The 27,038-nt window shown below is 39.0% G+C and overlaps 1 protein-coding gene across 1 annotated transcript; it reads left to right on the forward strand.

Moving 5' to 3' along the window:
• Positions 1–24,574: 24,574 nt before the first annotated feature.
• Positions 24,575–26,552, forward strand: LOC100499998 (uncharacterized). The gene is made up of 2 exons (NM_001248471.2): positions 24,575–24,830; positions 26,183–26,552. Exons 1-2 carry the CDS (start codon positions 24,723–24,725, stop codon positions 26,477–26,479), a joined length of 405 nt encoding a protein of 134 aa, NP_001235400.1. The 5' UTR covers positions 24,575–24,722; the 3' UTR covers positions 26,480–26,552.
• Positions 26,553–27,038: the final 486 nt, after the last annotated feature.

Here is a 27,038-nt window from a genome sequence, read left to right on the forward strand (position 1 = left end):
TAAGGAGGATTCCTGTTTACTGCATTCCGGCGAGCTGCATGACATGGAAACATGTTTGGGAGTAGAGGAATTGTTACAGCAAATGATAGATCAAGGTCGACTGGAAGTTGGCAGTGAAGGAAGAGAAGAGCAGCATATATGCATGCAGTCCACGGATGGAAGCGGTGTTGTGAGGCCCAAACCCTTGGTGAGATACTTCACCAAGGGCACAGCTTCGCAAAAGCCCGGACACCCCTTAGCAGCTAGACCTGTTCCTTTCCCATACCAAAATAGCCACGCAGTACCATGGAGATATACACCTCCGAGGGAGAAGGAAGAAGAAGCCACCGACGTCAGCTCGTTGTCGGCTAAAGTAACAAATATCATGGGACTGAGTGGTGTGACCCGTAGTGGTCGTGTGTTCACGCCTCCGGACCTACCAGTCCGACCCGCGGACGTCAAGGGAAAAGGAAAAGTGGGGGAGGAACAAGATGGCGAAGCACCCCACGCTTCGAATAAAGATATTCCGGCAAAAGGCCTTCCGGAGAAAAAGGATGGTAAAAAGGAGGTGTCGCTAGAGGAAGCCAGCGAGTTCCTCCGTGTAATTCAGCAGAGCGAATTCAAGGTTATCGAACAGCTCAACAAAACCCCGGCCAGGGTCTCGCTGTTGGAGTTACTCATGAGCTCCGAGCCTCATCGGGCTCTGCTAGTGAAGGTTTTGAACGAGGCCCACGTGGCCCAAGATATCTCGGTAGAAGGTTTCGGATGGCTGGTCAATAATATCACTGCCAACAACTATCTCGCCTTCGCCAAAGAAGAAATCCCCGCTGAGGGGAGAGGGCATAATAAGGCTTTGCACGTATCAGTCAAGTGTATGGACCATATCGTAGCCAAAGTGCTCATCGATAATGGTTCTAGTTTAAACGTGATGCCTAAGAGCACTTTGGAGAAATTACCATTCAATGCCTCCCACTTAAAGCCAAGTTCAATGGTGGTTCGTGCCTTCGACGGCACCCGTCGAAGAGGTTAGGGGAGAGATCGATCTCCCAGTACAGATAGGCCCTCACACCTGTCAAGTTACCTTCCAAGTAATGGATATTAACCCCCCCTACAGCTGTCTGTTGGGGCGCCCATGGATCCACTCAGTAGGAGTTGTTCCCTCAACACTCCACCAAAAGTTGAAATTCATAGTGGAAGGGCATCTGGTCATCGTATCAGGCGAGGAAGACATCTTGGTGAGCTGCCCATCCTCTATGCCTTATGTGGAAGCCGCAAAGGAGTCATTAGAAACCGCTTTCCAGTCTTTTGAGGTGGTAAGCATTTCCTCCGTGGACTCCTTCTCTGGGCAAGCTTGTCTATCCGATGCAGCAATAATGATGGCCCGAGTTATGTTGGGGAATGATTACGAACCCGGAATGGGTTTAGGCAAAGACAACGGCGGCATAACTAGCTTGATAAATGCCAAAGGAAATCGTGGGAAGTATGGTTTAGGCTATAAACCCACTCAAGCGGATATAAAGAGAAGCATCACGGGAAGAAAGAGCGGTGGTCAAAGCTCGCGGTTGAGACAAGAAAGTGAAGGAAGCCCACCCTGCCACATAAGTAGAAGCTTTATAAGCGCGGGTCTGGGAGATGAAGGTCAAGTGGTCGCGATATATGAAGATGATGTTCCGAGTACATTGGATTTGGTACGACCATGCCCTCCTGATTTCCAGCTAGGAAATTGGCGAGTGGAGGAACGCCCCGGCGTTTACGCAACGAGCATAATGTAAACCTTTACTGTTTTAAAAGCTCTATAGTTGGGCCTAGGCTTTAGAGTTTTTCCTTTTGTTAAGGCTTTGTGTCTTTTGTTTTTGAATTTATAATACAAGGACCTTTCTTCATCTGTTTCTACGTCTCTACCCATTCTCATTCATTTGCATGTTTACTTCTTGTTCTGAAACGGCAGATCCGATGACGAGTCCCCCGAAGGTACTAATACCTGGGACCCGCTTATCAACTTCGAGCAAGAAACGAATCAAATGAAAGATGAAGGGAACGAGGATGTGGGACTTCCCCCAAAATTAGAAAGGATGGTCGCCCATGAGGACCAAGAAATGAGGCCTCATCAAGAAGAAACAGAACTAGTAGACTTGGGAATTGGCAGTGGAAAAAGGGAAGTAAAGATAGGCACAGGTATTACCGCACCTATCCGTGAAGAATTAATAATCCTGCTAAAAGACTACCAAGACATCTTTGCTTGGTCATACCAAGATATGCCCGGTTTGAGTTCTGACATTGTACAGCACCGATTACCTCTAAATCCCGAGTGTTCCCCGGTAAAGCAGAAACTGAGAAGGATGAAGCCCGAAACATCCTTGAAGATAAAAGAAGAAGTGAAGAAGCAATTTGACGCTGGTTTTCTGGCCGTCGCTCGGTATCCGGAATGGTTTGCTAACATTGTACCGGTCCCTAAGAAAGATGGGAAAGTACGAATGTGTGCGGATTATCGGGACCTGAATCGGGCCAGTCCCAAGGACAATTTTCTTTGCCACACATCGATATCCTCGTGGATAACACGGCCCAATTTCGCTTTATTTTCCTTCATGGACAGTTTCTCCGGTTACAATCAGATAAAGATGGCGCCAGAGGATATGGAAAAGACTACCTTCGTCACCTTGTGGGGGACATTCTGTTACAAGGTGATGTCCTTTGGACTCAAGAATGTCGGGGCAACTTATCAACGGACCATGGTAGCCTTGTTCCATGATATGATGCATCGAGAGATCGAGGTCTACGTGGACGACATAATTGCTAAATCTAAATCCGAGGAAGAACACCTTGTCAACCTGCGGAAGTTATTCGAAAGGCTTAAGAAATATCAATTAAGGTTGAACCCCGCCAAGTGTACCTTTGGGGTCAAATCAGGGAAATTGCTTGGTTTCATCGTGAGCTAGAAAGGGATAGAGGTAGACCTCGAAAAGGTGAAGGCCATCCTTGAGATGCCAGAACCTCGTACTGAGAGGCAAGTCCGAGGCTTCCTGGGACGCTTGAATTATATTGCCAGATTCATATCGCAGCTCACCGCCATTTGTGAGCCGTTGTTCAAACTCTTACGCAAAAACCAAACTGATCGCTGGAATGAGGATTGCCAAGAGGCTTTTGGAAGGATCAAGAAGTGCCTAATGAATCCTCCCGTACTTATGCCACCAGTACCTGGAAGGCCTCTCATCTTGTACATGACAATCTTAGACGAGTCAATGGGGTGTATGCTGGGGCAGCATGACGAATCCGGAAAGAAAGAGCGCGTTGTTTACTACCTAAGTAAGAAGTTCACGACCTGTGAAATGAACTACTCCTTGCTCGAAAGAATGTGTTGTGCTTTAGTATGGGCATCCCATCGCCTAAGGCAGTACATGCTGAGCCATACTACCTGGTTGATATCCAAGATGGACCCGGTTAAGTACATCTTTGAAAAGCCAGCTCTCACGGGACGAATCGCCCGGTGGCAAGTCCTGCTATCCGAGTTTGATATAGTCTACATCACCCAAAAGACGATAAAAGGAAGTGCCTTAGCAGATTATTTGGCTCAACAGCCTCTTAACGACTATCAGCCCATGCATCCTGAATTCCCAGATGAGGACATCATGGCCTTGTTTGAGGAAAAATTGGACGAAGATCGGGACAAATGGACCGTATGGTTTGACGGAGCGTCAAACATTCTAGGCCATGGCGTTGGGGCAGTATTGGTCTCTCCGGACAATCAATGTGTACCTTTCACAGCCAGGCTAGGATTCGACTGCACCAACAACATGGCCGAATATGAAGCATGTGCCCTGGCCGTCCAGGCAGTGATTGACTCCAATGTCAAATTACTCAAGGTGTACGACGACTCAGCGTTGGTAATCCATCAGCTGAGAGGGGAATGGGAAACTAGAGATCCCAAGCTGATACCCTACAAAGCCTATATCAAGGAATTGGCTAAGACCTTTGATGAGATCTCCTTCCATCATGTTCCCTGCGAGGAAAATCAAATGGCGGATGCGCTTGCTACTTTGGCGTCTATGTTCCAGCTAACGCCGCACGGGGATCTACCCTACATTGAATTTTGGTGTCGTGGCAAACCCGCGCATTGTTGCCAAGTAGAAGAGGAACGGGACGGAAAGCCTTGGTATTTCGACATCAAGCGATATGTCGTAAGCAAAGAATACCCGCCAGAGATTGCCGACAATGATAAGAGGGCATTGAGAAGGTTGGCAGCCGGTTTCTTCATGAGTGGAAGTATACTGTATAAGAGAAATCACGACATGACACTCCTGCGGTGTGTGGATGCCAGGGAGGCAAATCATATGATCAAGGAAGTCCATGAAGGCTCGTTTGGAACGCACGCCAATGGGCATGCTATGGCCAGGAAGATCCTAAGAGCAGGTTGAAATTCTGATACTGGGGACAGATGTCGTACAGGATGTCACGACATCACGCTTCAGAACATGCAGATTGTATATGACCGTATGAACAGATTAAACAAGTAAATAACACAAGTGAATTGTTAACCCAGTTCGGTGCAACGTCACCTACATCTGGGGGCTACCAAGCCAGGGAGGAAATCCACTAAAATAGTATTAGTTCGAAGATCTAACAGCCACTGTATACAACCTTCTCACCTAACCACTACCCGTGCAACTTCTACCTAAGAGCCACTCTTAGATAAGAGAACCCCTCTCACTCCCTCTCAATCACTCACCCGTGTTTACAAACAAATCAAAGATACACCAGAGATTGCTCTTTGAACAATAGAGATCAACTCTACACACTCAGGTCCAACACTTGATGTTAGGGTAGCATCAAGGTGGCTCACAAAACACTCAAGTCCCAAAACTCACAAAATAACTCTTCAATCTCGGACTTGGTAGAAAACTCGTGCAGCCTTCATGTTTATATAGCAGTGTGCGTATCTGGACTGCAACAACTTGCGCTGGATAAGATCTATCATTCTCCTGAAGAATCTGCACTTAAAGATCTAAAAGATAAAGTTTGATCTTTTAGTTTTTATCTTTAATCTTTAATCCCTGAACGAACTATTCAAGTTTGTAATTCGAACTTTAATTATCTTTTAATTCGTTCCTAAAGATAGATCGCCTAATCTGTTGCTGACTGCACATTAATCTGTTAAAGGTATAACAGATTTATGTGTCCAGTATTTTTGGGTAGGATGTCCTGGACATTGTATCCGACATCGTGGATCCTGCAGCTTCAATTCTTCATTTGACATTTTATCTTGCCTTGTGCATTGTGTAGCCCGATCTGATTCCTTGACATAATGTTAGACATCATGTGCAGCAACTCCAGCTTTCCTTCATTGTCTAAGTGCTTATGTTTTAACAAAATTTTAGCCAATCTTTTAAAACTCAGTAAAGCTAAGCACTAACACAGGTTATTATTGGCTTACCATGGAAAGTGATTGTTGTGTCCATATGAGGAAATGCCACAAATGTCAAGCGTTCGCAGATAATGTCAATGCCCCACCACATCCTCTGAATGTCATGTCCGCCCCTTGGCCTTTCTCCATGTGGGGAATAGATGTCATCGGGGCCATTGAGCCCAAGGCCTCGAATGGTCATCGCTTCATCCTTGTGGCGATAGATTATTTTACCAAGTGGGTCGAGGCGGCCTCCTATACCAATGTCACGAGAGGTGTGGTGGTCAGGTTCATTAAGAAAGAGATCATCTGCCGATATGGTTTGCCAAGGAAGATTATCACGGACAACGGCACCAACCTGAATAACAAGATGATGGGGGAAATGTGCGAGGAGTTTAAAATCTAGCATCACAATTCCACACCCTACTGGCCAAAGATGAATGGAGCCGTGGAAGCGGCCAATAAGAATATCAAAAAGATTATCCAAAAGATGACCGTGTCATACATAGATTGGCACGAAATGCTCCCATTCGCGTTACACGGTTACCGAACTTCAGTGCGAACGTCAACTGGGGCAACGCCGTTCTCATTGGTATATGGGATGGAGGTTGTGTTACCGTTTGAGGTAGAAGTCCTATCATTAAGGATCTTGGCAGAATCCGGATTAAAGGAATCAGAGTGGGCCCAAACGCGCTATGACCAGCTCAACCTCATTGAGGGTAAGCGCTTAACGGCCATGAGTCATGGGCGCTTATACCAGCAAAGAATGAAGAGTGCATTCGACAAGAAGGTACGCTTGTGCAAGTTCCATGAGGGAGACCTCGTGCTAAAGAAAATGTCCCATGCCGTCAAGGACAATCGAGGAAAATGGGCCCCAAACTACGAAGGGCCTTTTGTTGTGAAAAGGGCTTTTTCCGGAGGAGCCCTGATGCTTACCAACATGGATGGCGAAGAGCTACCTTCGCTTGTGAATTCTGATGTCGTCAAGCGATATTATGCTTAGAATCTGGGGCAATTAAGGATGTCGCTGCATGTTCTTTATCTTTACGTGTTTTCTGGATTTCCCCCAGGGATTCCCCGTCTACTGTATCTCTTGTTACAATCTTTCAAAGAAATGAACGTAGATTCGAGGCTTTAGTCCTCACGTTGGTTTCAAACCTTGCATTAATTTGTGATCACCTGAGCCCTTCCGCTCAGTTCATGGGATGCCCCAAGCGCTTAATTAAAATCGAACCTAAACCAACTTTCGCTCAAATTTGCTGCATTTGAAAACATTCATGCATACGCATACGCATGCATATTGTTGTGGTAAAACAGGGGCAGGATCGTCTTGAGCTACCTTCTGGGGTGGGGACAAAACATGGACAGCAGAAACCAATCAAGGTAAGACAACGACGCGGTCAAGATTGGCCAAACATGGTTGTTTATTACTTGCAGGTACTTAGGAACGGATGCAAGTGGGGATGAGGTCATGACCGACTGATCGTTGCCTTTTCTCTGCGCTAAACAAGCAGAAAACGTCGCTGCAAGGCAGCCTCGTATCCTTTGTATTCGCAGTTTTCTTTTGCTATTTGTTTGTTTTAAAAATAAGTAATCAACGCCTAATTCTAACTTAAGTAAGTTCAAGTTAGGCAAAACGCTAACCCATAAGGAAGGAGGGGACATGGTTAATGTTCCTCTCAAAAAAAAAAAAAAAAAAAAAAAGTGCAGGTTAGCTCGCCTGGGCGAGCTGAGCTCGCCTGGGCGAGCTGAGCTCGCCTGGGCGAGCCACCCCTGCACCAAAATATAAAAGTGACGAAAGGGGGGACGTTTTTGCATTCAAAAACTTCTTTTCCCCCCTTTCAAAAGCCATACCCACGGGATTTACGAGTTTGCAGCCCTAGGGTCATCATTTTTCGCATTTTTTTCCGTTTTGCGCTTTTGTTCATCACCAACAAGTAAGTATTCCATCCCAAAGCTTTCTAGCTTTTCATTGGTGTATTTTGATCTCCTTTTGGTGCTCTAAAATGTGGGAATGTGCTCAAATATGTGGGGCAATTTTGGTTTGTTTTCTAGCTTGATTAGGTTGAATTGGGGGTTTGTATGAGATGGCCCTAGGCCTATAATGCATTTTGAAGCAATGGGACATGCCACATTGTCCCCGTTCTCTTGCTATTGATGCCTAAACGCGCGCCCACCAAGTGTTCGGTGAAATGCCTCAATGGCATTAGCGCGTGATTTTTGTAAGGAAACAACCCATGGGGTAATTTGGTTTGCACATATTTTTGGGACATGCATTCAGTTTTGAAAGGGCTAGAGTAATTGCCCCACATATATCCTAGGCCTAGGAACCAAAGTTTTATGCAAAAGAACACAAGAGGAGGTGCATATTGGGTAAATTTACCCTTTTTGGCCAGCAATCAGCTATGGTTCGGAATTAGGATGAAACACTTACCTGTGCGAGATTGATACACTTTGAGTGATTTTCTTCTATTTTTGTCGAACCCGGTGTTTCCTCTAAATGGTCATTTAGAAACGAAATGCTAAACATCCAAAATCTCATTTGTGGTTATGAGAAAATTTCATCAGCAGATTCTCCTTCCCCGGTAGACACATTGTTTTTTGTCCGAAAAGCATATGTTGATCTGATTAGTTGGAAGTTTTATCTCTTTACTAAAGCACGTTCGCATTTTAGCGAAGAAAACATCGAGACTATTTCTAGTCTCGCAAGTTATCCAGAACTACGTAGGTCTGAGTTCCTCATTGGAGGATACGTAGGAGCAAGAGCCTCGCTTTTGTCGACCACACCACCTTTTGTTACCATGACCCAAGAGCTGGTAGCCTGCGGAGACACCTTACAGTTATCCGCACCTCATCATTCAGTGACCCCAAGTGTGATTGATGAGCAGAGGCCAATGTGGTCATCTGCGTCCTTTCCGGAGATGTCAGCATCTTCCGGTGGAGACTTTTTCAAGTCTCACAAGTTATCTAGAACTACGTAGGTCTGAGTTCCTCATTGGAGGAGACATAGGAGCAAGAGCCTTGCTTTTGTCGACCGCCCCACCGGATCTGTCATACTGACCCTGAGGTCATGTGACATGCGGAGACAAAATTTGGTCATTCCGCACCCCTTTGCCATTTAGACACAGTCGTGTCCGATGGCACGCAGAGACAAAATTTGGTCATTCTGCACCCTTTTGTCATCCAGAGGCGGCGGGCCCGATGACATGTGGAGACAAAATTTGGTCATTCCGCACCCCTTTGCCATTCAGACACAATCGTGTCCGATGGCACGCAGAGACAAAATTTGGTCATTCTGCACCCTTTTGTCATCCAGAGGCGGCGGGCCCGATGACATGCGGAGACAAAATTTGGTCATTCCGCACCCCTTTGCCATTCAGACACAGTCGTGTCCGATGGCACGCAAAGACAAAATTTGGTCATTCTGCACCCTTTTGTCATCCAGAGGTGGCGGGCCCGATGACATGCGGAGACAAAATTTGGTCATTCCGCACCCCTTTGCCATTCAGACACAGTCGTGTCCGATGGCACGCGGAGACAAAATTTGGTCATTCTGCACCCTTTTGTCATCCAAAGGCGGCGGGCCCGATGGCACGCAGAGACAAATTATGGTCATTCTGCACCCTTCGTCAATCGTGGCCGACAAGCCCGTTGACACGCGGAGATTTACATCATCTTCCGCACTTACAAGATCTGTCATACTGACTTTTGAGTCACGCTGACGGGCGGAAATACCCGAGTGGTTATCCGTATAAACATTCTTTTGCTATCTGTAAGACAGAACGCTTGATAGCAGGCAGAGACTGACACCGTCTTCTGCACCTTTTGTTCCCCTGGGAACAACGAGTCATTTGCATGCGCAAATTTTATGGTCACCCGCGACTCTCGTCAATCGAGAGGAACGAAATTAGTGTCTTATCTTTACTTTCCTTTTATCTCCAATAAAAGACAAGTAAAGAGGGGCAACTGTCATACCCTAATTTCGTCCGGGGACCTTTGCTTGATGACATGCGACCTTTGTTTGGTCCTTGTAAGGTGCTTGGCACCCATCATTAGGAAATTTGTGAAATTCCGGGACATGCCGGAAAACAAAAGAAAATATTGATGCACAATCCGTAAGGTTCCGTGACACACCGGAAATCAAATGCAAGCATCGTTGCATAATTAGTGAGGTTCCGTAACATTCCGTAAGTCAAAAAGGGGATGATTATATAATCCGCAAGGTTCCGTAACATTACGGAAAGAAAACAAGTATCGTTACGAAATTCGTAAGTTTCCGTAACTTTACGAAAAAAGAATCACCAAAAAAAAGCAGAGGGGGTGTACTTAGTAAAAATGGGGGTGCAAATAGCAACCAGCCCACTTGGGCCCTCCAGAAGGCTGTTGCTTCTGGAGGAAGCAACCCTGCTCGCCTGGGCGAGCTGGGCGGCAAGCATCTCCCCTATTTTGCTATAAATAGGGGAGGAAGTGAAGTAGAAAAGGGTTCAACCCCTTAGGCACTTCTCTCTCCTTCGAATTTTCTTAGAAAAATTGTTTCCGTGAAGAAAATCTAAGCCGAGGCGCTTCCGAAACGTTTCCATAACGTTTCCGTAAAGAATTTCGCGAAGGTTTCGACTGTTCTTCGACGTTCTTCATTTGTTCTTCATCGTTCTTCGATCTTCAACGTGTAAGTACTTCGAACCAAGCTTTTCGATTCATTCTATGTACCCGTGGTGGTCCACATTGTGTTTCGTGTATTTTAATTCTCGTTTCTATTACTTTTTATACCCCCTTTTGACGTGCTTAAGCCATTTTATTTAAGTCATTTCTCGCTTAACCTAAAAATAAAATAAATTTCCACCGAACGTTTGAATTGTATTATCCGTTAATTTCGGTTAAAATGAATTCCGACCGTTCGGTCGTGCCGTAACCACGTTGGAAATCAAAAAGAGGTAAAATAATAATATAATAACAAAAAATATACCTTTTAGTAAAATAAAGCGGAAAATTAATCGGACGTTTTTCTTTGGGATTTCTCATTCTTAATCGAATTGACTAATAACTAAAGTGAAACTAAGGCTAAAATCAACTCGCCTAGTCAAGCTCGTCCATAAAAATAGGTTTTTGAAGTTTGTCATTTCAATTTCTTACTAAGTAAATGGATCGTTTTCAAGGTCCAACGCCTTAAAATGATCACCTTTTAAGTAAAAAAGAATCACTTGATAAAAAAGAACTACGTAGGTCTGATTTCCTCATCGCAATTGAGGAATACGTAGGAGCAAAGGGAAACACCCTTGTCGACCACAAAAAGAGAAAAATATAAAAAGGGTATAAAGGATATAAAGACATAAAAAGGGAACATAAAAAATCAAAGTCATGTTTGCACATTCGATTAAAGGCTGTCGTCCCTTGGGACGGACGTGTGGGGTGCTAATACCTTCCCCGTGCGTAAATACAACTCCCGAACCTTTCACTTAAAAGTTCGTAGATCACGTCTTTTCCGGTTTTTCCGACGTTTTCCTCAAATAAGCGTTGGTGGCGACTCCGCGCGTATTCCTTTCGTGGAACACGCATCCCGCAAGTCACGCATCGCCCTCCCGCCGAAGGGTAGGTTGCGACACCCACCGTTGTGTAATCCATAAAGTCTCGCAACATTCTGGAAGTCAAAACAAGCATTGTTGCGCGCAATCCGTAAAGTTCTGCAACATTCTAGAAGTCAAAAAGAGCATTGTTGCGTAGTCCGTAAAGTCCCGCAACATTCCAGAGGGCAAAAAGAGTATCGTTGTGTAATCCATAAAGTTCCGTGATGTTTCAAAAACAAATTGATATAAAAACACAAAAGGGGTGTATTTAGTAAAATGGGGCTACAAATAGCAATTATCAAATCTGGCCCAGGCATTTCCTTTCTTAAGGTGGAAGCAACCTAGCTCACGTGGGCGAGCTGGGCGGCAACCACCTCCCCCGTTTTGTTAAAAAATGGCTTTCGGGGCTTCCGCGACTTCTGTAATGCTTTCATAAAATTTCCAAAAACCTTGAGTAAGCATATTTCACTTGATATTGTTGAAAGGGAAGAGGAAAAGGAAGAAAATCAAGTCCTATATGCTTCCGTAAGGTTTCCATAACTTTTTTGTAAATTACGAAAAGGGGGGTGAACTTATCATGATGGGGGTGCAAATAGAAGTTTTCAAATTTTCGAATCTGGGTCCTTCTAGAACATTTTGGAAGCTTGGTTACTTAAGGAGGAACCAACCCAGCTCGCCTGGGCGAGCTGGGCAGCAACCTCCTCCCCCATTTTCCTATAAATAGGCAAATGGAGGTTGTTCCAAAGGGTCCCTAACCCCTATGCTATGCATTTCAGCTGTTTTTGGTGAAAAAGATTGTTTCCATGAAGAAAATCCAAGCCGAGGTGCTTCCGTAACGCTTCCGAGACGTTTCCGTGAGCAAATTCGTGAAGGTTTTTCGCCGTTCTTCATCCGTTCTTCGTTCGTTCTTCATTATTCAACCGGTAAGTTTTCGAATCTGAGACTTTCAATTCATTTCTTGTTTTGTTTGCTTTCATCTTCATCTCGTTCACTTTCGATTTTCTTTTCTTCCGTTTTTTACGAGCTTTAACTGATCGTTTAAGCCGTTATCTCGCCTAATAAATGATGAAATGAATTTCAACCGATCATTTGCGTTGTAATCTCGTTTAATCACTGTTAAAGCAAAATCTAACTGATCGTTCACACTGTAACCACGTTTAAACAAAAAACAAAAACAAAATAATAATAAAATAATCAAAATATCTTTGAATAAAATAATCAAAAAAATCAATCGAACGTTTTTCTTTGGAAGTTTTCTTGAATGAATTGACTAATAACCAAAGTGAAACTAAGGCTAAAATCAACTCACAAATCAGGCTTTGTCCGCAAAAATCACTAAAAAATTGTTTTAAGGTCCAACGCCTTAAACGGTCTTCTTTGCTTTTATCGGTTAACATGGATCGTTCAAAAGCATAAAATCAACATGTAACTTTACCGCTTTTGCAAGAACTACGTAGGTCTGATTTCCTCATCGCAATTGAGGATACGTAGGAGCAAAAGCCCCACTTTTGTCGACCACCCCAAGAGATCGTTAATGGTCGAACGCCTTAACGTTTCTCTCCTTTCAAAAACCAAGAGATCGTTAATGGTCCAATGCCTTAACATTTCTCTCCTTTCCAAAAATCAAAAGATTGTTTAATGGTCCAACGCCTTAAAAGACTTTTGTTCAGTTAAAATCGATCGTGCGGAAAAAGATCAAAACAACTTAACCAACATTTAGTTCTAAAAGAACTACATAGGTCTGATTTCCTTATCGCAATTGAGGATACGTAGGAGCGAGGGAAACACCCTTGTCGACCACAAAAAGATAAAAAAATACAAAAGGCATAAAAAGACATAAAAACATAAAAAAAAAGGGAAAATAAAACAAATTGAAGACATGATATTGCAGATCTGATTAAAGGTTGTTGTCCCTTGTGACGGACACGTGGGGTGCTAATACCTTCCCCGTGCGTAAAAACAACTCCCGAACCTTTCACACTTAAAGTTCGTAGACCACACATTTCCGGTTTTTTCGACGTTTTCCTCGAATAAACGTTGGTGGCAACTCCGCGCATTTTCCTCCAATGGAAGATGCACCCGTGAGCCCTCGTGTCGCCCTCCCGCCGAAGGGTAGGTTGTGACACTATGCTTCAGAGCATTCATCAGGGACAGATCATTTTACTGCAATGTTTATATATGGTGGCACCTCAAAACTCTATCCCTTCAGTAGACCAGTTTAATGAGATGGTAGCCTGGCCTGGGACCCAACCTTCTCTTCACAAGGAAGACGAAGGTCCCACAGCCCAGGTACCTCAGCATATGGAGGATGAGTCATCTGAGGCTACCATCCCAAAGCCATTTTGATGGAAGCTTGCTTGTGGAGCTGCTATGGAGGCTGGATCTTTGAGCTTCAATGAGGTCCTTCAATGGTGATTTTACACTATGGAGATGCAGCGGAAGGCAAAGGAGAAGAGGAGAGGGGAGGCACCATCCACTAGGGAATAAGCCAAGGAAGAAGGAGCTTCACCACCAAGAATTGCCTTGGATAAGAAGCTTGAAGAGGATGCTTTAATGGAGGAAAAGAAAGAGAGAAGGGGGGAGCACGAAATTGAAGGAATAAAAGAGGGAAAGAAGTGGAACTTTGAAGTGTATCTCATAAGACTTTCATTCATCAAAGTTACAACAAGTGTTACACATGCTTCTATTTATAGACTAGGTAGCTTCCTTGAGAAGCTTTCTTAAGAAAACTTCCTTGAGAAGCTTTCTTAAGAAAACTTCCTTGAGAAGCTTCTTTGAGAAAACTTCCTTGAGAAGCTAGAGTTTAGCTACACACACCCATCTAAAAACTAAGCTCACCTCCTTGAGAAGCTTCCTTGAGAAGCTAGAGCTTAGCTACACACCCCTATAATAGCTAAGCTCACCCCCATGACAAAAAAAACATGAAAATACAAAAAAAAATCCTACTACAAAGACTACTCAAAATGCCCTAAAATACAAGGCTAAAACCCTATACTACTAGAATGGCCAAAATACAAGGCCCAAAAGAAGAAAACAACCTATTCTACTATTTACAAAGAAGAGTGGACCCAACCTTGGCTCATGGGCTCAAAAATCTACCCTAAGGTTCATGAGAACCCTAAGGCCTTCTTTATCAACTCTAGCCCAATCCTCTTGGAGCCTCTTACTCATGGCTCTGGTAACTGGTCCTTTCCTAAGGAGGATTGCATCACATTTGATATGGGAGAAGAGGCAGAGGAGACACAGGTGAGACAGGTAGCTGCTGCCATTCCTGAGCGATCCCTTGAGGCTACTTTAGAACCTTCTGCACCAGTGGTAAACCTACCCTCACCTCAGCCTGCAGCAGACCCCTCCACTCCTCTTCTACAGATACCAGAGGACCCGACTACACCAGTCCTAGCTGTGGACACTTCTCCTCCAACTACTCCAGTGCTTCAGTTGACAGATGAGGAGGATGGTCAGACATAGGACACCCAGGACCAGTCACAGGAATTTTGATCCCTGATGATACTTTTTGCTTTTTGATTTATTATTATTTTAATTATGGTCTTACTACAGTAATTCCTTTGTGTTAGTTTTATTTATAAATCGTTGGTTTGCTTATTCTGAAGCATTTTGAACAGTTTAACTTGGTTTTTAATGATATAGCAGTGAAGCACTTTTATTGACTTATGAAAATAGTTGTATGCTTTTATTTTAAATTGAGTGCATGATTGTGATGGAGTTTGTGTTTCTTATCATGAGTTTGAGCAAGTGTGTATGTTAGACAAAGAAAGAACAAGAATGTGAACTTGCAATTAGAATTCTTAGTCAGTATACAAATTGATTGAGAAAGAAAAGCTTGAACCAAAACCGGTGAGAGTGTGAACTTAAACTATGAGTGAACGACTAGCTGTGAGCAATAATCTTTGCATGAATCTCTGAATTTTAGAATGAAATGTATAAACAAGAACATGATGAAGGCCATGATTGTACATAAACAAGCCTTTTGACCAAAAAGCTTACCTTGAATTATAATTATATCCTTTGTACCCCTTTTGAGTTGAATGATATTGTCAAAATTTTGAACCCTGAACTTAAATAATATCTCTTGATACCTTGCTTAGATTCTAGTGTGGAAGCAAAGCTTCATGATGAATCAACAATGATTCAAAGGTGTTTTGATGATAACAATGATGACAACAAAAGATGATGACAAAAGTGATGAACAAAAAGCTCAAGTGAATCAAAGAACATCCATCTCAAGAGAATCAAGAACAAGTCAAGAGTTCAAGAATCAAGAAGAATTCAAGACTCAAGAAGAAAGCCTACAATCAAGAATCAAGATTCAAGATTCAAGATCTCAAGAATCAAGATCAAGATTCAAGATTCAAGACTCAAAATTCAAGAATGAAGACAAGACTCAATCAAGATAAGTATTAAAAAGTTTTTTCAAAACTTTGAATAGCACATGAGTTTTTGACAAAACCTTTACCAAAGAGTTTTTACTCTCTGGTAATCGATTACCATAATGTTGTAATCGATTACCAGTAGCAAAATAAGTTTGAAAATGTTTTAAAACTGAATTTACAACGTTCCAAATATTTTCAAAAGGTTGTAATCGATTACAATGTTTTGGTAATCGATTACCAGTGTCCTTGAATGTTGAAATTCAAATTTAAATATGAAGAGTCACATTGTTTCACTCAAAAGCTTTGTGTAATCGATTACACATATTTGGTAATCGATTACCAGTGTTTGTTTCTGAAAAATCTAAAGATGTAACTCTTCAAAAAGGTTTTGACTTTTTCAAATGGGTTTTAAGTTTTTCTAAAAGTTATAACTCTTCTGAATGGTCTTCTTGACCAGACATGAAGAGTCTATAAAAGCAAGGCTTTGTTTTGCATTTTGAATAAATCATTTTCCAATCTTTCTAACAATCTTATACAATCCTTTACAAGCCTTGAATCTCTTTGAACTTCTTCTTCTTCTTTGTACCAAAAGCTTTCTGAAGTTTTATGGTTTTCTAAACCTTGAAAACTTGTGCTATTCATCCTTTTCATTCTCTTCTCCCTTTGCCAAAAAGAATTCGCCAAGGACTAACCGCCTGAATTCTTTTTGTGTCTCTCTTCTCTCTTTTCCAAAAGAAGGAAGGACTAACCGCCTGAATTCTTTTGTGTCTCCCTTCTCCCTTGTCAAAGAATTCAAAACGACGCAGTCTGAGAATTCTTTTGATTCTTTCCATTCCCTAATACAAAAGCGTTCAAAGGTTTAACCGCCTAAGAATTCTTTTGTATCCCCATTCACAAAGTATCAAAGGTGTAACAGCCTGAGATCTTTATCTTAACACATTGGAGGGTACATCCTTTGTGGTACAAGTAGAGGGTACATCTACTTGGGTTTGACTGAGAACAAGAGAGGGTACATCTCTTGTGGATCAGTTCTAGTGGAGGGTACATCCACTAGGTTCAAAGAGAACAAGGGAGGGTACATCCCTTGTGGATCTTTGCTTGTAAAAGGATTTTTACAAGGTTGAAAGAAATCTCAAGGACCACAGGTCGCTTGGGGACTGGAAGTAGGCACGGGTTTGTGCTGAACCAGTATAAAAATCTTTGTGTGTTTGTTTCCTTCTTCCCTACTCTTTTACTTTCCGCTGTGCATTTAATTTCTGCTTTTACTTTCTGTTAAGATTCTCTTCTACTCCTCTTTCTCTTAACAATTTAGTAAAAGCCTTAAAAGAGTAAAATTTTAATTGGTAAAGTTTTAGGAATAATTAATTCAACCCCCCCCCCCCTTCTTAATTATTCTGAGGCCACTCGATCCAACATCTAGTAGAGAATATGGTTCAAGGAAAATTTACCCCAAATTTGGGGGAGTGGAACTAACTGGGATGCAAAGAAAGAGAGAAAGCATTAGCACACACAACAAATAAGTTGTATGTTAAAAAAAAGAGAAGAAAAGAAAAGAATAAAGTGTGCTGATGTAACAAGGTCAAAAGCAAATGAAAGTAAAAAGCTAGTGAGCAAGCTAAGTGTATTAAAAAGACCATTGGGATAAATCTGGGATTTGTGCTCTCTGAGAATCTAAACCTTTGAATCCTAGAAAAACCAATGAATTTTTGTAGCTAAGCCTCACTACAAGCCTGAGAAAGCCCTTCTGATTCAGTTTATACATTTCTGACTTTATGGCATGAGATGAAATTCAAAGATTGGACCTCTTACTAGTTGTTATTAATGAATAGCTTAAACACTTGTGCTTGAGTAAAATAGTAGTCGTGAGACTGTGGTTTAAGCTACTTTCCTTGATATCTTTCTTATGCCTAACTCCATCTATTTGTTCAGGTTGCATTTCATTCTTCTCTTTGGATAACTGCATACCTTGTGAAAGACAAGTGATGAGGGCATTTTACTCCATTCTCTTATTATGCTATCAGTAACTTTTGTTGCATACACCTTTGTATATAGTCACTGCATGTCATTGTCACTTGAGGACAAGTGAGTTGTTCTTGATTGCTTGAGGACAAGCAAAACTGTAAATTTGGGGGAGTTGTTAGTCGGTGAAAATGACTAACTTTTGTGTATAAAACTTGTATAAATTGTACCAAACTCTCCCAATTTATGGTTATTTTGTAGTTTTATAAGTATTTTTGTTAAGTATAGGTAATAAATACTTAGTATTTTCATTTTGTGTGTTTAATAATCATTTTCTCTCAATTTCAAGTTAATTAGGCAAGCTTTGGAAAGTGTTGTTTTTCACCTTCTCGCTAAGCCAATCTGCTAGCTTAGCAAGCATCCGTTAAGCGCAAGACTCCTGGGCTAAGCGCGAGGAAGACTCAAGAAGAAGATGAGATGTACAGGTTCGCTAAGCGCATCACTTCATCTCACTAAGCGCACCGCTTCAGTTCATTCGTTAAGCGAGAAAGGCGCGCTAAGCCAAAAATCACTAACATGCGCTAAGCGGTCCATACGTGCGCTAAGCGCACGAGCACAAACAAGGCCACCTATTTAAGCCTGAAATCAGATTTTGTGAAGGGAGTTTCGACTGGGATTCAGAGCTTTGCATGTCTAGGGTTTCTAGAGAGAGAAGGGTCAAAGTTCCAGAGAGTTTTGAGAGATTTTGATGTGTGAAGATCTGCAGAGACCAGAGCTTGAAGTAGGAGCCGGTTTGAGAGCTTGAGATGAGTTTGTGAGTGATTGTGAGATCCTAGAGGTGAAGGAGACATCCTCACCACTTGTATTTTTTCAATCTTTCATCTTGTTCTTCTCTTTTTTGTTCAGAAGGCTTCCTGATATGGAAAGCTAAATCCTCTGTTGGATTTTCCCTATAGGTACCTGATGTAAATATATTTATATCTATTCAATGATGTTTTGTGTGTTCTCTGTGCTATCTGCTTTTCATTCCAGTATTCCTTTACCTTGATCACGTCGATGCATGCTTTGTTAGGGTCATTCAACAGTGGAAATTGGTCTGACTCTAAAGTCCTTGATAGTGCAGGGCTGAGTTGTTGTGCTTTCATGAGGAATCGAGGTGCGGTAATTTAGTTGAGTATGTGTGTCTTAATGCAGTCCTGGTTGAGTTTAGTCTTACAAGAGGAATCTGCGGACGATGCTTGATCAGGATTAGGCTAAACTATCATGAGGAATCGGGGTTTAGTATCTCAAGAGACACCATAAGAACACATGAGCATTGTTAGATAGAGAATATCTTTTTAGCATCAAGCACCTATTAGGAAGAACAACGTGTTCTCTACTTGTACCCTCTCTTGTTCTCGGTATAACAATCCCCAAGTAGATGTACCCTCTACTTGTACCACAAAGGATGTACCTTCAATGTGTTGGGACAAAGAATTCTCAGGCAGTTAGTCCTTTGAATCTTTGTAAAAGGGAAACAAAAGATATCTCAGGTGGTTAGTCCTTTGAGATCTTTTGTTTAAGGGGAAGGAAAGAATCAAAAGAATTCTCAAGCGGGGTCCTTTGAATTCTCTCGGAAAGGGAGAAGAAAGACACAAAAGAATTCAGGCGGTTAGTCCTTCGTTCTTTTGGCAACGGGAGAAGAGAATGAAAAAGATGAATAGCACAAGTTTTTGAACAAAGAACTTTTCCTGGAAGAGAATGTGTTAATAAAAAACTTTTAGAAAGATGAAGAGAAAACAAGAATCATAAAATTTTGTAGACAAAGTTGAAAGATATTGAATGATGTTGAAAGAGGATTGAAAGATAGTTTGAAAGATAGATGATTATGATCAATTAATTTTTGTTTCATGCCAAGGTCACATATTTATAATTTCTTGATGACTCAAGTCAAAACTTGTAACTCTTGGCAATTCCTTTAAAACTAATTAATTAAAAAGTTATGACTTTTGAAAGAATCTTCAGAAACAAGTCACTTGAAGAATTGTGACTTTTGGAAATGAATTTTTCGAAAACAGTCACTGGTAATCGATTACCATTAAGGTGTAATCGATTACACATCAACATATGTGACTCTTTATTTTGAATTTTGAAAATCTTAACTTTTTAAAACACTGGCAATCGATTACATGATTATGGTAATCGATTACAGCTTTGTAAATCAGTTTGAAAAACAATGCTGGCTACTGGTAATCGATTACTACCTTCTGGTAATCGATTACCAGAGAATAAAACTCTTTTGTAAAAGATTTTGTGAAAACTTCATGTGCTACTCAATGTTTTGAAAAACTTTTTAGTACTTATCTTGATTGAGTCTTCTTTTGATTCTTGAATCTTGAGTCTTGAATCTTGAATCTTTAATCTTGAATCTTGAAACTTGAAACTTGATTCTTGAATCTTTGCTTGAAACTTTGCTTAACTCTTGGTTCTTTGGCATCACCAAAATAACCTTGGAAGGCATTGCTTCCATGGTCCGCACAATGATGGCCATAATTATTCCACAACGTCCCAGAGCTTCAACGTCATAGTTTCTAACCACATCCATGGTGGATTTCAGCATGCCCATAATGTGTCTTTTTGGCTGATATCTTCATGAAGCTATAGATAGGAGTTGTTTTCTATATCTTTTTATATTTTACCTAATTTACGAATTTGAGAGTACTCTGAGGGGTTTTGAGAGTTTTGAAGTGTGGGCAACACCATGAGGATGGATTGTGATCATTGTTCCTACCTTGTGGTATGTCTACGCTAATTCTTATATGTGTTTATGGTTTTGCTTTGATCATGAGCAAATAGTCACCCTAGTCCGGGAGTTATGATATAAGTGTCCAATTGTACCCTTTTCTCTGTTCTTCATGAAATTTCTCATTGTTTTATGCTAATTAATTATCTTCCTTATTCTTATTGTTTAATTGGGAAATGATCAATCCTATGCTTAATCAAATGTACTTTGGTGATAATTTGCACACATTAGGTAAACCTAAGTAGAGAATGTTTTACACCAAATTGCATGATCAAACTATTTGATAATCTCCAATAGATTAATTAATCCTTAATTAATCATACATGGTATTGATTATATCCTTTTGCTTAAATTGATATGTCCATGATTATTGATATAAGGCAAAAAGCATCATTTGACTTTGATCATAGACTTTGGTTGACTTTGGAAATCGGTAATTAACTATGGAAGAAACTTCATTAGAGTTGGGATTAGGGAAAAATTGGTACTAGTAAATCATAATCCTAGTCGCTTTCAATATCATAAAATCTCTCTTTTACAATAGTTAATTTGATTTTCTTTTGAAAACCAAAAATCACAAAAATACTTAAATTCTCTTTTCAATCATCTCAACTACTTAGTTTAATAATTTTGACTTTTGGGAATACTGCTGAATTTTAAGGTTTGATAACCAAACTTTTAGTTCATTGTCACTATTGCGTAGGATTTATTTATCCTTGCGCAAGCACTCTTTTTACGCATCAATGATCTTGCAAGTGTTATGTGTCATGGAAAATGTGAGAATTGTTTTAGAAGGAAGCCATGCATAGGGAGAGTAGGCCCTTGACTCCCAATTTCCCTCCCCGCCCCTACCCCCGCCCCCGAAACCGACAGGGGTGTATATTTGCATCTCATCCCCGTCCCCGACGAGGTCGGGTTTTCCCCACCCTGCCCTGTCCCCGACATTTTTATAAAATTTTTATTAAAAAATATAATTTTTCATAAAATAAAAATATATAATTTTAAATAAAACATAAAACTCAATTCAACACTAACATAAAATTCAATCTAATAGTTTCATATTTCAATGTGTTATATATATTAATTATTAGTGGGACGGATTTGGGGTCGGGTTCGAGGCAGATATTGAGAATCTCATCCCTAACCCCGAACCTGAATTTTGCTATCGGGAAAAACCCAACCCGGACCCCGACCCCGATCAACTCAAATTTTCCCTGTCAAAATTGGAGTGGGTCCGAGGCGAGCCCCATGGGTTCGGGCCTCGTTGCCATGCCTAAGGGAGAGTGTGTTTTTGCAAAGTGAGAAGAGGTCAAAAAGGACAAAAAAAAGTGAACTTCTTACTTATAAGAAAGAGAGCTAAGCCTTTTTTATTTAAGTTTTTGTACAAAATTCATTAAATTAAAAATTTGTGGACTTTTAACTGAACCATGTAGCTGTTCTGTTGACCATAAAAAATATTTTGTTTTTTTATAATTATTAGATGGTAAAAGTATTTTTTTAAGAGGAAATTAGATTAAAATTTTGAAGTAATTTTAGACCAAACTAATTTTGTCACCGTCTTCTATATATTTTTATGAGTCTCCAATTTTTTCGCGTAATTTTTAGATTTATTAATTATTTACATTCACAGTAATTGTTTTGCATAAAAAGCTTACTAATTAACTGTTGAATCTATTTTTTCAAATAAATATAATATTTGGATTTCTTGCAAATAAAAAAATCTATTAAATAAAGATAGGCTAATCATAATTTTTAATTTTTTTCTTTTGCTTTAAAGCTCTCTGTTTAACTATATGTAGTGTCTCAAGGGTATACCAGTTAATTTGCAAAAAATAAGTGTCTTAATTAATTTCTAGAAAATTCTCATAATTATTGTTAGCTATTTGGAGTGTATTTGTCATTTAAAAATAATTTTAAAACTTTTTAGATATTTTTACTTTATTATGCATTTTTTTTAGGAACGTTACGACTACTTTACCGGTACTCGGGAACCAATCCGAATAAAATATTAAAAATATAAACTAGATACAACTTACTAATACAAATGTATTTGAGGGATCATTTTTAAGATTTTTCACTTGGTTCTTTATGATCAATTATAATATAATTAAGAAAATACACTAATCTTTTGCTGCAGCTCGCCATTTACGGTAAAAAAAAAACGACAACTCTTAGTACACTTAGGATTATTCATACATCCACTTTCTCTTTCATTCCCCTTTACCTCTTTTATCTCTATCTCTCTCTTTTTTCATCGCCTCACCTATCACAGAATGTGATTCACATTCATTACTTTCTCACTCTATTTTTTTTTTTCTTTCTATCTTTTTTCTAATTCCCACTCCAAAACACCCCATAAATCACAACTTATACAAAATGGATTGATTTTTGACCATTTGGATGCACAATTGTGATGTTTCATTTTTTATTGCATGAGAAACTAAAAATATATTTTTTTAAAATTAAAACACTAAAGAAGAAAATTTAAATTTAGGTGAAAAAAATAACAGTAACCTAAATTTGAGGGATAAAAACATATTTAAACATAATAAATAAAAACAAAAAAAAAGATTAAGAGAATAAATAATAAAAAATATAAATAATCATGAAATAAAGAAATGGATCAAGAAAAATCCTTCAATAAATATATTAAGATTATAAAAATAAAGGCTTAAACCTGCTCCCCCTTTACCTCAAATATTTGGAGCTTTGGTTGTGAGTGGAGAAACTTAGAGAAGTAGGAGATGAAACTTTGGTAACCAAACTTGCAAAATATGGTCTTGAAAGTGTTATGTGTGATGAAAAATGAGAGAAGAAAATTTAGAAGGAAGTCATGGAGAGGGAGGGAGAGTGTGTTTCTGCAAAGTAAGAAGAGGTAGAAAAGGGGAAAAAAGTGAATTTGGTACATATAAAAAGAGAATTAAGCCTTTTTATTTAAGTTTTTGTTCAAAATTCATTATATTAAGAATTTGTGAACTTTTAATTAAACCACATGATTTTCGTGCAAGCTGGTCTATTGACCATAAAAATTATTTTAATTTTTTTTATAATTATTAGTTGGTAAAATAATTTTTAATAGTTAATTAGGAGGAAATTAGATTAGACCAAACTAATGTTACCACAATCTTCTATATATTTTTTTGAGTCTCCAAATTTTTTTCGTAATTTTTAGATTTATTGATTATTTATATTTACAGTAATTATTTTGCATAACAAGCTTACTAATTAACTGGTAAATCCATTTTTTTTCAAATAAATATATAATATTTGGAGTTTTTAAAAATAAATAACATATATTAAATTAAAATAGGCTAATCATAATTTTTTAAAATCTGTTTAACTATTTGTCGTGTCTTGAGGGTATATCGGTTAATTTTAAAAAATATCTTAATTAGTTTTTAGAAAATTCTCATAATTATTATTAGCTATTTGGAGTGTATTGCTGATTTAAAAATAATTTTTAAACTGTTTTAGATATTTTTACTATTTTACTCTATTACGTAATATTTTGGGGATATAACATAACGATTATTTTACTGTTACTCGGGCACCAACCTGAATAAAATATGAAAAATAGACTTACTATATTGTAATTTTAAGATTGTCACCTGATTCTCTATGATAAAATACAATATAATTAAGAAAATATTCTAGTACCTAAAAGTAGGGATGATACACAAATTAGTCAGTTAATGGGTGATTATAGGTGTTCCCTTGCTCTAAAATTGCTTTTTCTATGAAGCGTGCATTCAATTCCAGATAAATTAATATTTTAATCCATGATAATCATATTAGTTTTTATAAAATATTTAATTGATTGCTCACAAAAAATAGCAGAAGCTTTTTTTATAAGCAAAAAATTATTATTGAAAATGCTTATATTGTTTGTTTCATAATATAATCTAAGTTTCAATTGAATATTATTTGTTATTGAAAATGTTTCATAATATAATCTATTATTTAAACTTTTAAAAATGCGAGATAGATTCGCTGTAGATCTATCCAAATTCAATAAAATCCAATAAAGATAAGACTGAATTTTTTTTTTTATTCAAACCTGTTATAACACGAACATACTTCGTCAGCCATACCCATTAAAAAACCATGGAATTGAAGGAGGATTTAACTGCAACTTATAATGTAATTTTATCATTTTTCTTACACGATATTAATACCAAATAACATTGAAAGGGATAATTAATTTTTATCAAAAATCATAAATATATATAAGATAAATATTTTTCTGTTAACATAATTTATTTAATATTTAAAATCAGATTCAAATCACTACAAGTCATACAAATCCCTACCACATATCTCCATCATTGTTGGTACGTAATTTTATAAATAAAATAATATAAATACTCTTAGAAATGAATAAAATAATATAAATACTCTTAGAAAAGGGCTCGAGGTGTAATTTGCATAACGTTGGAGGGTCAGTTAGCGCGTGGGTGCAGTAAAAAAAAAAGTTAAATAAATAAATAAAATAAATTAAAGAGGCGTGAGGTGAGTGGCAGGACCAAGAAGAAGAAACAACCTCAAAATCCCTTTCTTGTGTCGATTAGATTACTTTCACACCAGAGTCGTTCGAGTACTTCACCTTCTTTCTCTCTAAGCGCAAAACCTCGTACTGTTTTTGGCGGTTAAGGATGTCGGGGAAAGGAGCGAAGGGGTTGATCACAGGCAAAACCTCCGCCGCCAACAAAGACAAGGACAAGAAGAAACCCATCTCGCGTTCTTCTCGTGCCGGCCTTCAGGTTCTCAGATCTCTCTCTCTTTCTCTTTCTCTTACCTATTCCGATTCATTTTTACCTGTTCGAAAACTCTACACACTCATTCTGTAAATTGTTGTTTTTTAACCCTCGTTGTTGTGGTTGCACAATGTGAACCGGTTTTTTGGGGTCTCTTAGAGATTTAATGTTCCTTTTCGGTAGGATAGTTGAAGTAGCGGGAGAAAAATCAATTTTTTTTTTTTGCTCATCTGAAAGGTTTAATAGGAGCCTTCCACTGAATTAGTGAGTTTGATTAACTTGTTGTAGATTTTACCCTCTCTTTAAAATAGGGTTTTGCGATATACTACCCCTAATATTCTGCCACGGGAATAAAAGGCTATATTTTTTTATTATATTATTAGATTATCAGATTAATTTCTTTATCGTGTATTAATTGACAAACTTTTGAAATGACGTTTAAAAGAGGAACAAAATTTATTTGAAATTTTGGCGGTGTGATTGAATCTTGAATAGACCACTTGTTCCTGTTATTTTGACTTATTTAACAGTCTGTATTGAGTCTTTGTGAATTTGACTGATACATGCCGAAATTTATTGTGATTATGTGACATTATTTTGCTTATAATATATTTGCATATCTAGACTTTCGGATTATTGTATTGAAATTATTTGAACTGCATAGACATGTAAACACGTTTATTGGACCCTAGTAAGATGACTCAAACCCATTTAGACCTGAAAATTTCCACTGTTGATGTTTAGAAGTAGGTCGCAATATTGTTTAAAGAAACATATCCAGAGTCAGGCAATTTGCTTAAACGAGTTTGGTCTGGTGTTTGTTTTCTGATTTTTAGTTAATTGTTTGTTATTATAAATTATAAATTCTTCTTCAGACATCACAGGTGTGGTTCTGTTGTGCAACAGTTAGCATATTCTTCAGGTTGATGGTGATGAGAGATTGTCCTATGTATTTGGTTCTTTTGCCTTTTGGGTGATTGAGGACACTGTTTAGGGAGATCCTTTGGGTTTGGAAATTGAAATCAGTCCCTTCTTGCTAGCCTAGTAGATTGAAGTTAATTACCCTGACTAGTCACTATTGATTTGATATTGATAATCTTATTTATGATGTTTTTACTGTATGACACTGAAGCAGAACCACGTATGTCTAGAGGCCATGCTTCCTAAATTTTCAAAATCACCTTTGTAATTTGTTTTAATGAAATATAAGTGTATAACTTTAATCCCACCAAGCCTTTTATTTTGGCCTAATCATCTTATTCTGATTCCACACAATATGCTAGCATGTATTTTGTGTGAGCTAGTGTAAGCCCGCATGTTCTTCTCTTACATAGCTTCTTCTATATTGTAACTTGCAGTTCCCAGTTGGTCGTATCCACCGGCTTTTGAAGTCAAGGACAACCGCTAATGGTAGAGTTGGGGCCACAGCTGCTGTCTACTCTGCTGCTATCTTGGAGTATCTCACTGCTGAAGTATTGGAGCTGGCAGGGAATGCTAGCAAGGATCTCAAGGTCAAACGTATTACTCCCCGGCATTTACAACTAGCAATCCGCGGGGATGAAGAGTTGGATACCCTGATAAAAGGAACAATTGCTGGAGGAGGAGTGATTCCTCACATTCACAAGTCTCTTATCAACAAGTCTTCCAAGGAGTAGATTACTAGTGAATAATAGCTTGCTTGATGGAAAATTTCTCTCTACTAATTGTGTAATTTTTGCATGGCACTTGAAAAACAAAGTAGGGCCTTTTATTTATGACTTTGTTGCCTGTTGTTGATCATGGATATAATATTTAGTCTTTCTCTTTGTTAATTTATTATGTCTCTATCACTGAAAATCTTAATTGAGGATAGTTCAATCTGATGATTTGAAATATGGTTTGATTCAACCTGTTTTTTGCATTGCATTTGATGATACTTATAATTGAATTCCTTTCCCAATCATGCTAGTAGGGCTTGTGCATGTTTAAAGGTTGATTTTTCTTATTATCGTCACCCTATAGGAGACTGTATTTGGCAAGCATTAAACTCATTGGAATAGTTTTGATATAAAGCATTTAATCTTTATATGACAATGACAGTGATGATAACATTGTAGTGATTGCTGTTGGCACGTCCTCTATGATTGCGGTAGGCAAAGTGCCGATATGGAACTGCTTTTGTTGATATAATAACAGCGTCGCGGTGCAGCAAAGTTGTTACGATATGGGACTACT

This window comes from Glycine max, chromosome 4, assembly GCF_000004515.6.
Source record: "Glycine max cultivar Williams 82 chromosome 4, Glycine_max_v4.0, whole genome shotgun sequence".
In the NCBI taxonomy this organism is placed as follows: Eukaryota; Viridiplantae; Streptophyta; class Magnoliopsida; order Fabales; family Fabaceae; genus Glycine; species Glycine max.

Bases quoted from the DNA above. Each gene is read 5' to 3' on its own strand.
- LOC100499998 (NM_001248471.2), top strand. From the start codon at position 24,723: ATGTCGGGGAAAGGAGCGAAGGGGTTGATCACAGGCAAAACCTCCGCC. The intron at 24,831-26,182 runs GTTCTCAGATCT...TGTAACTTGCAG, and splicing joins CTTCTCGTGCCGGCCTTCAG to TTCCCAGTTGGTCGTATCCA.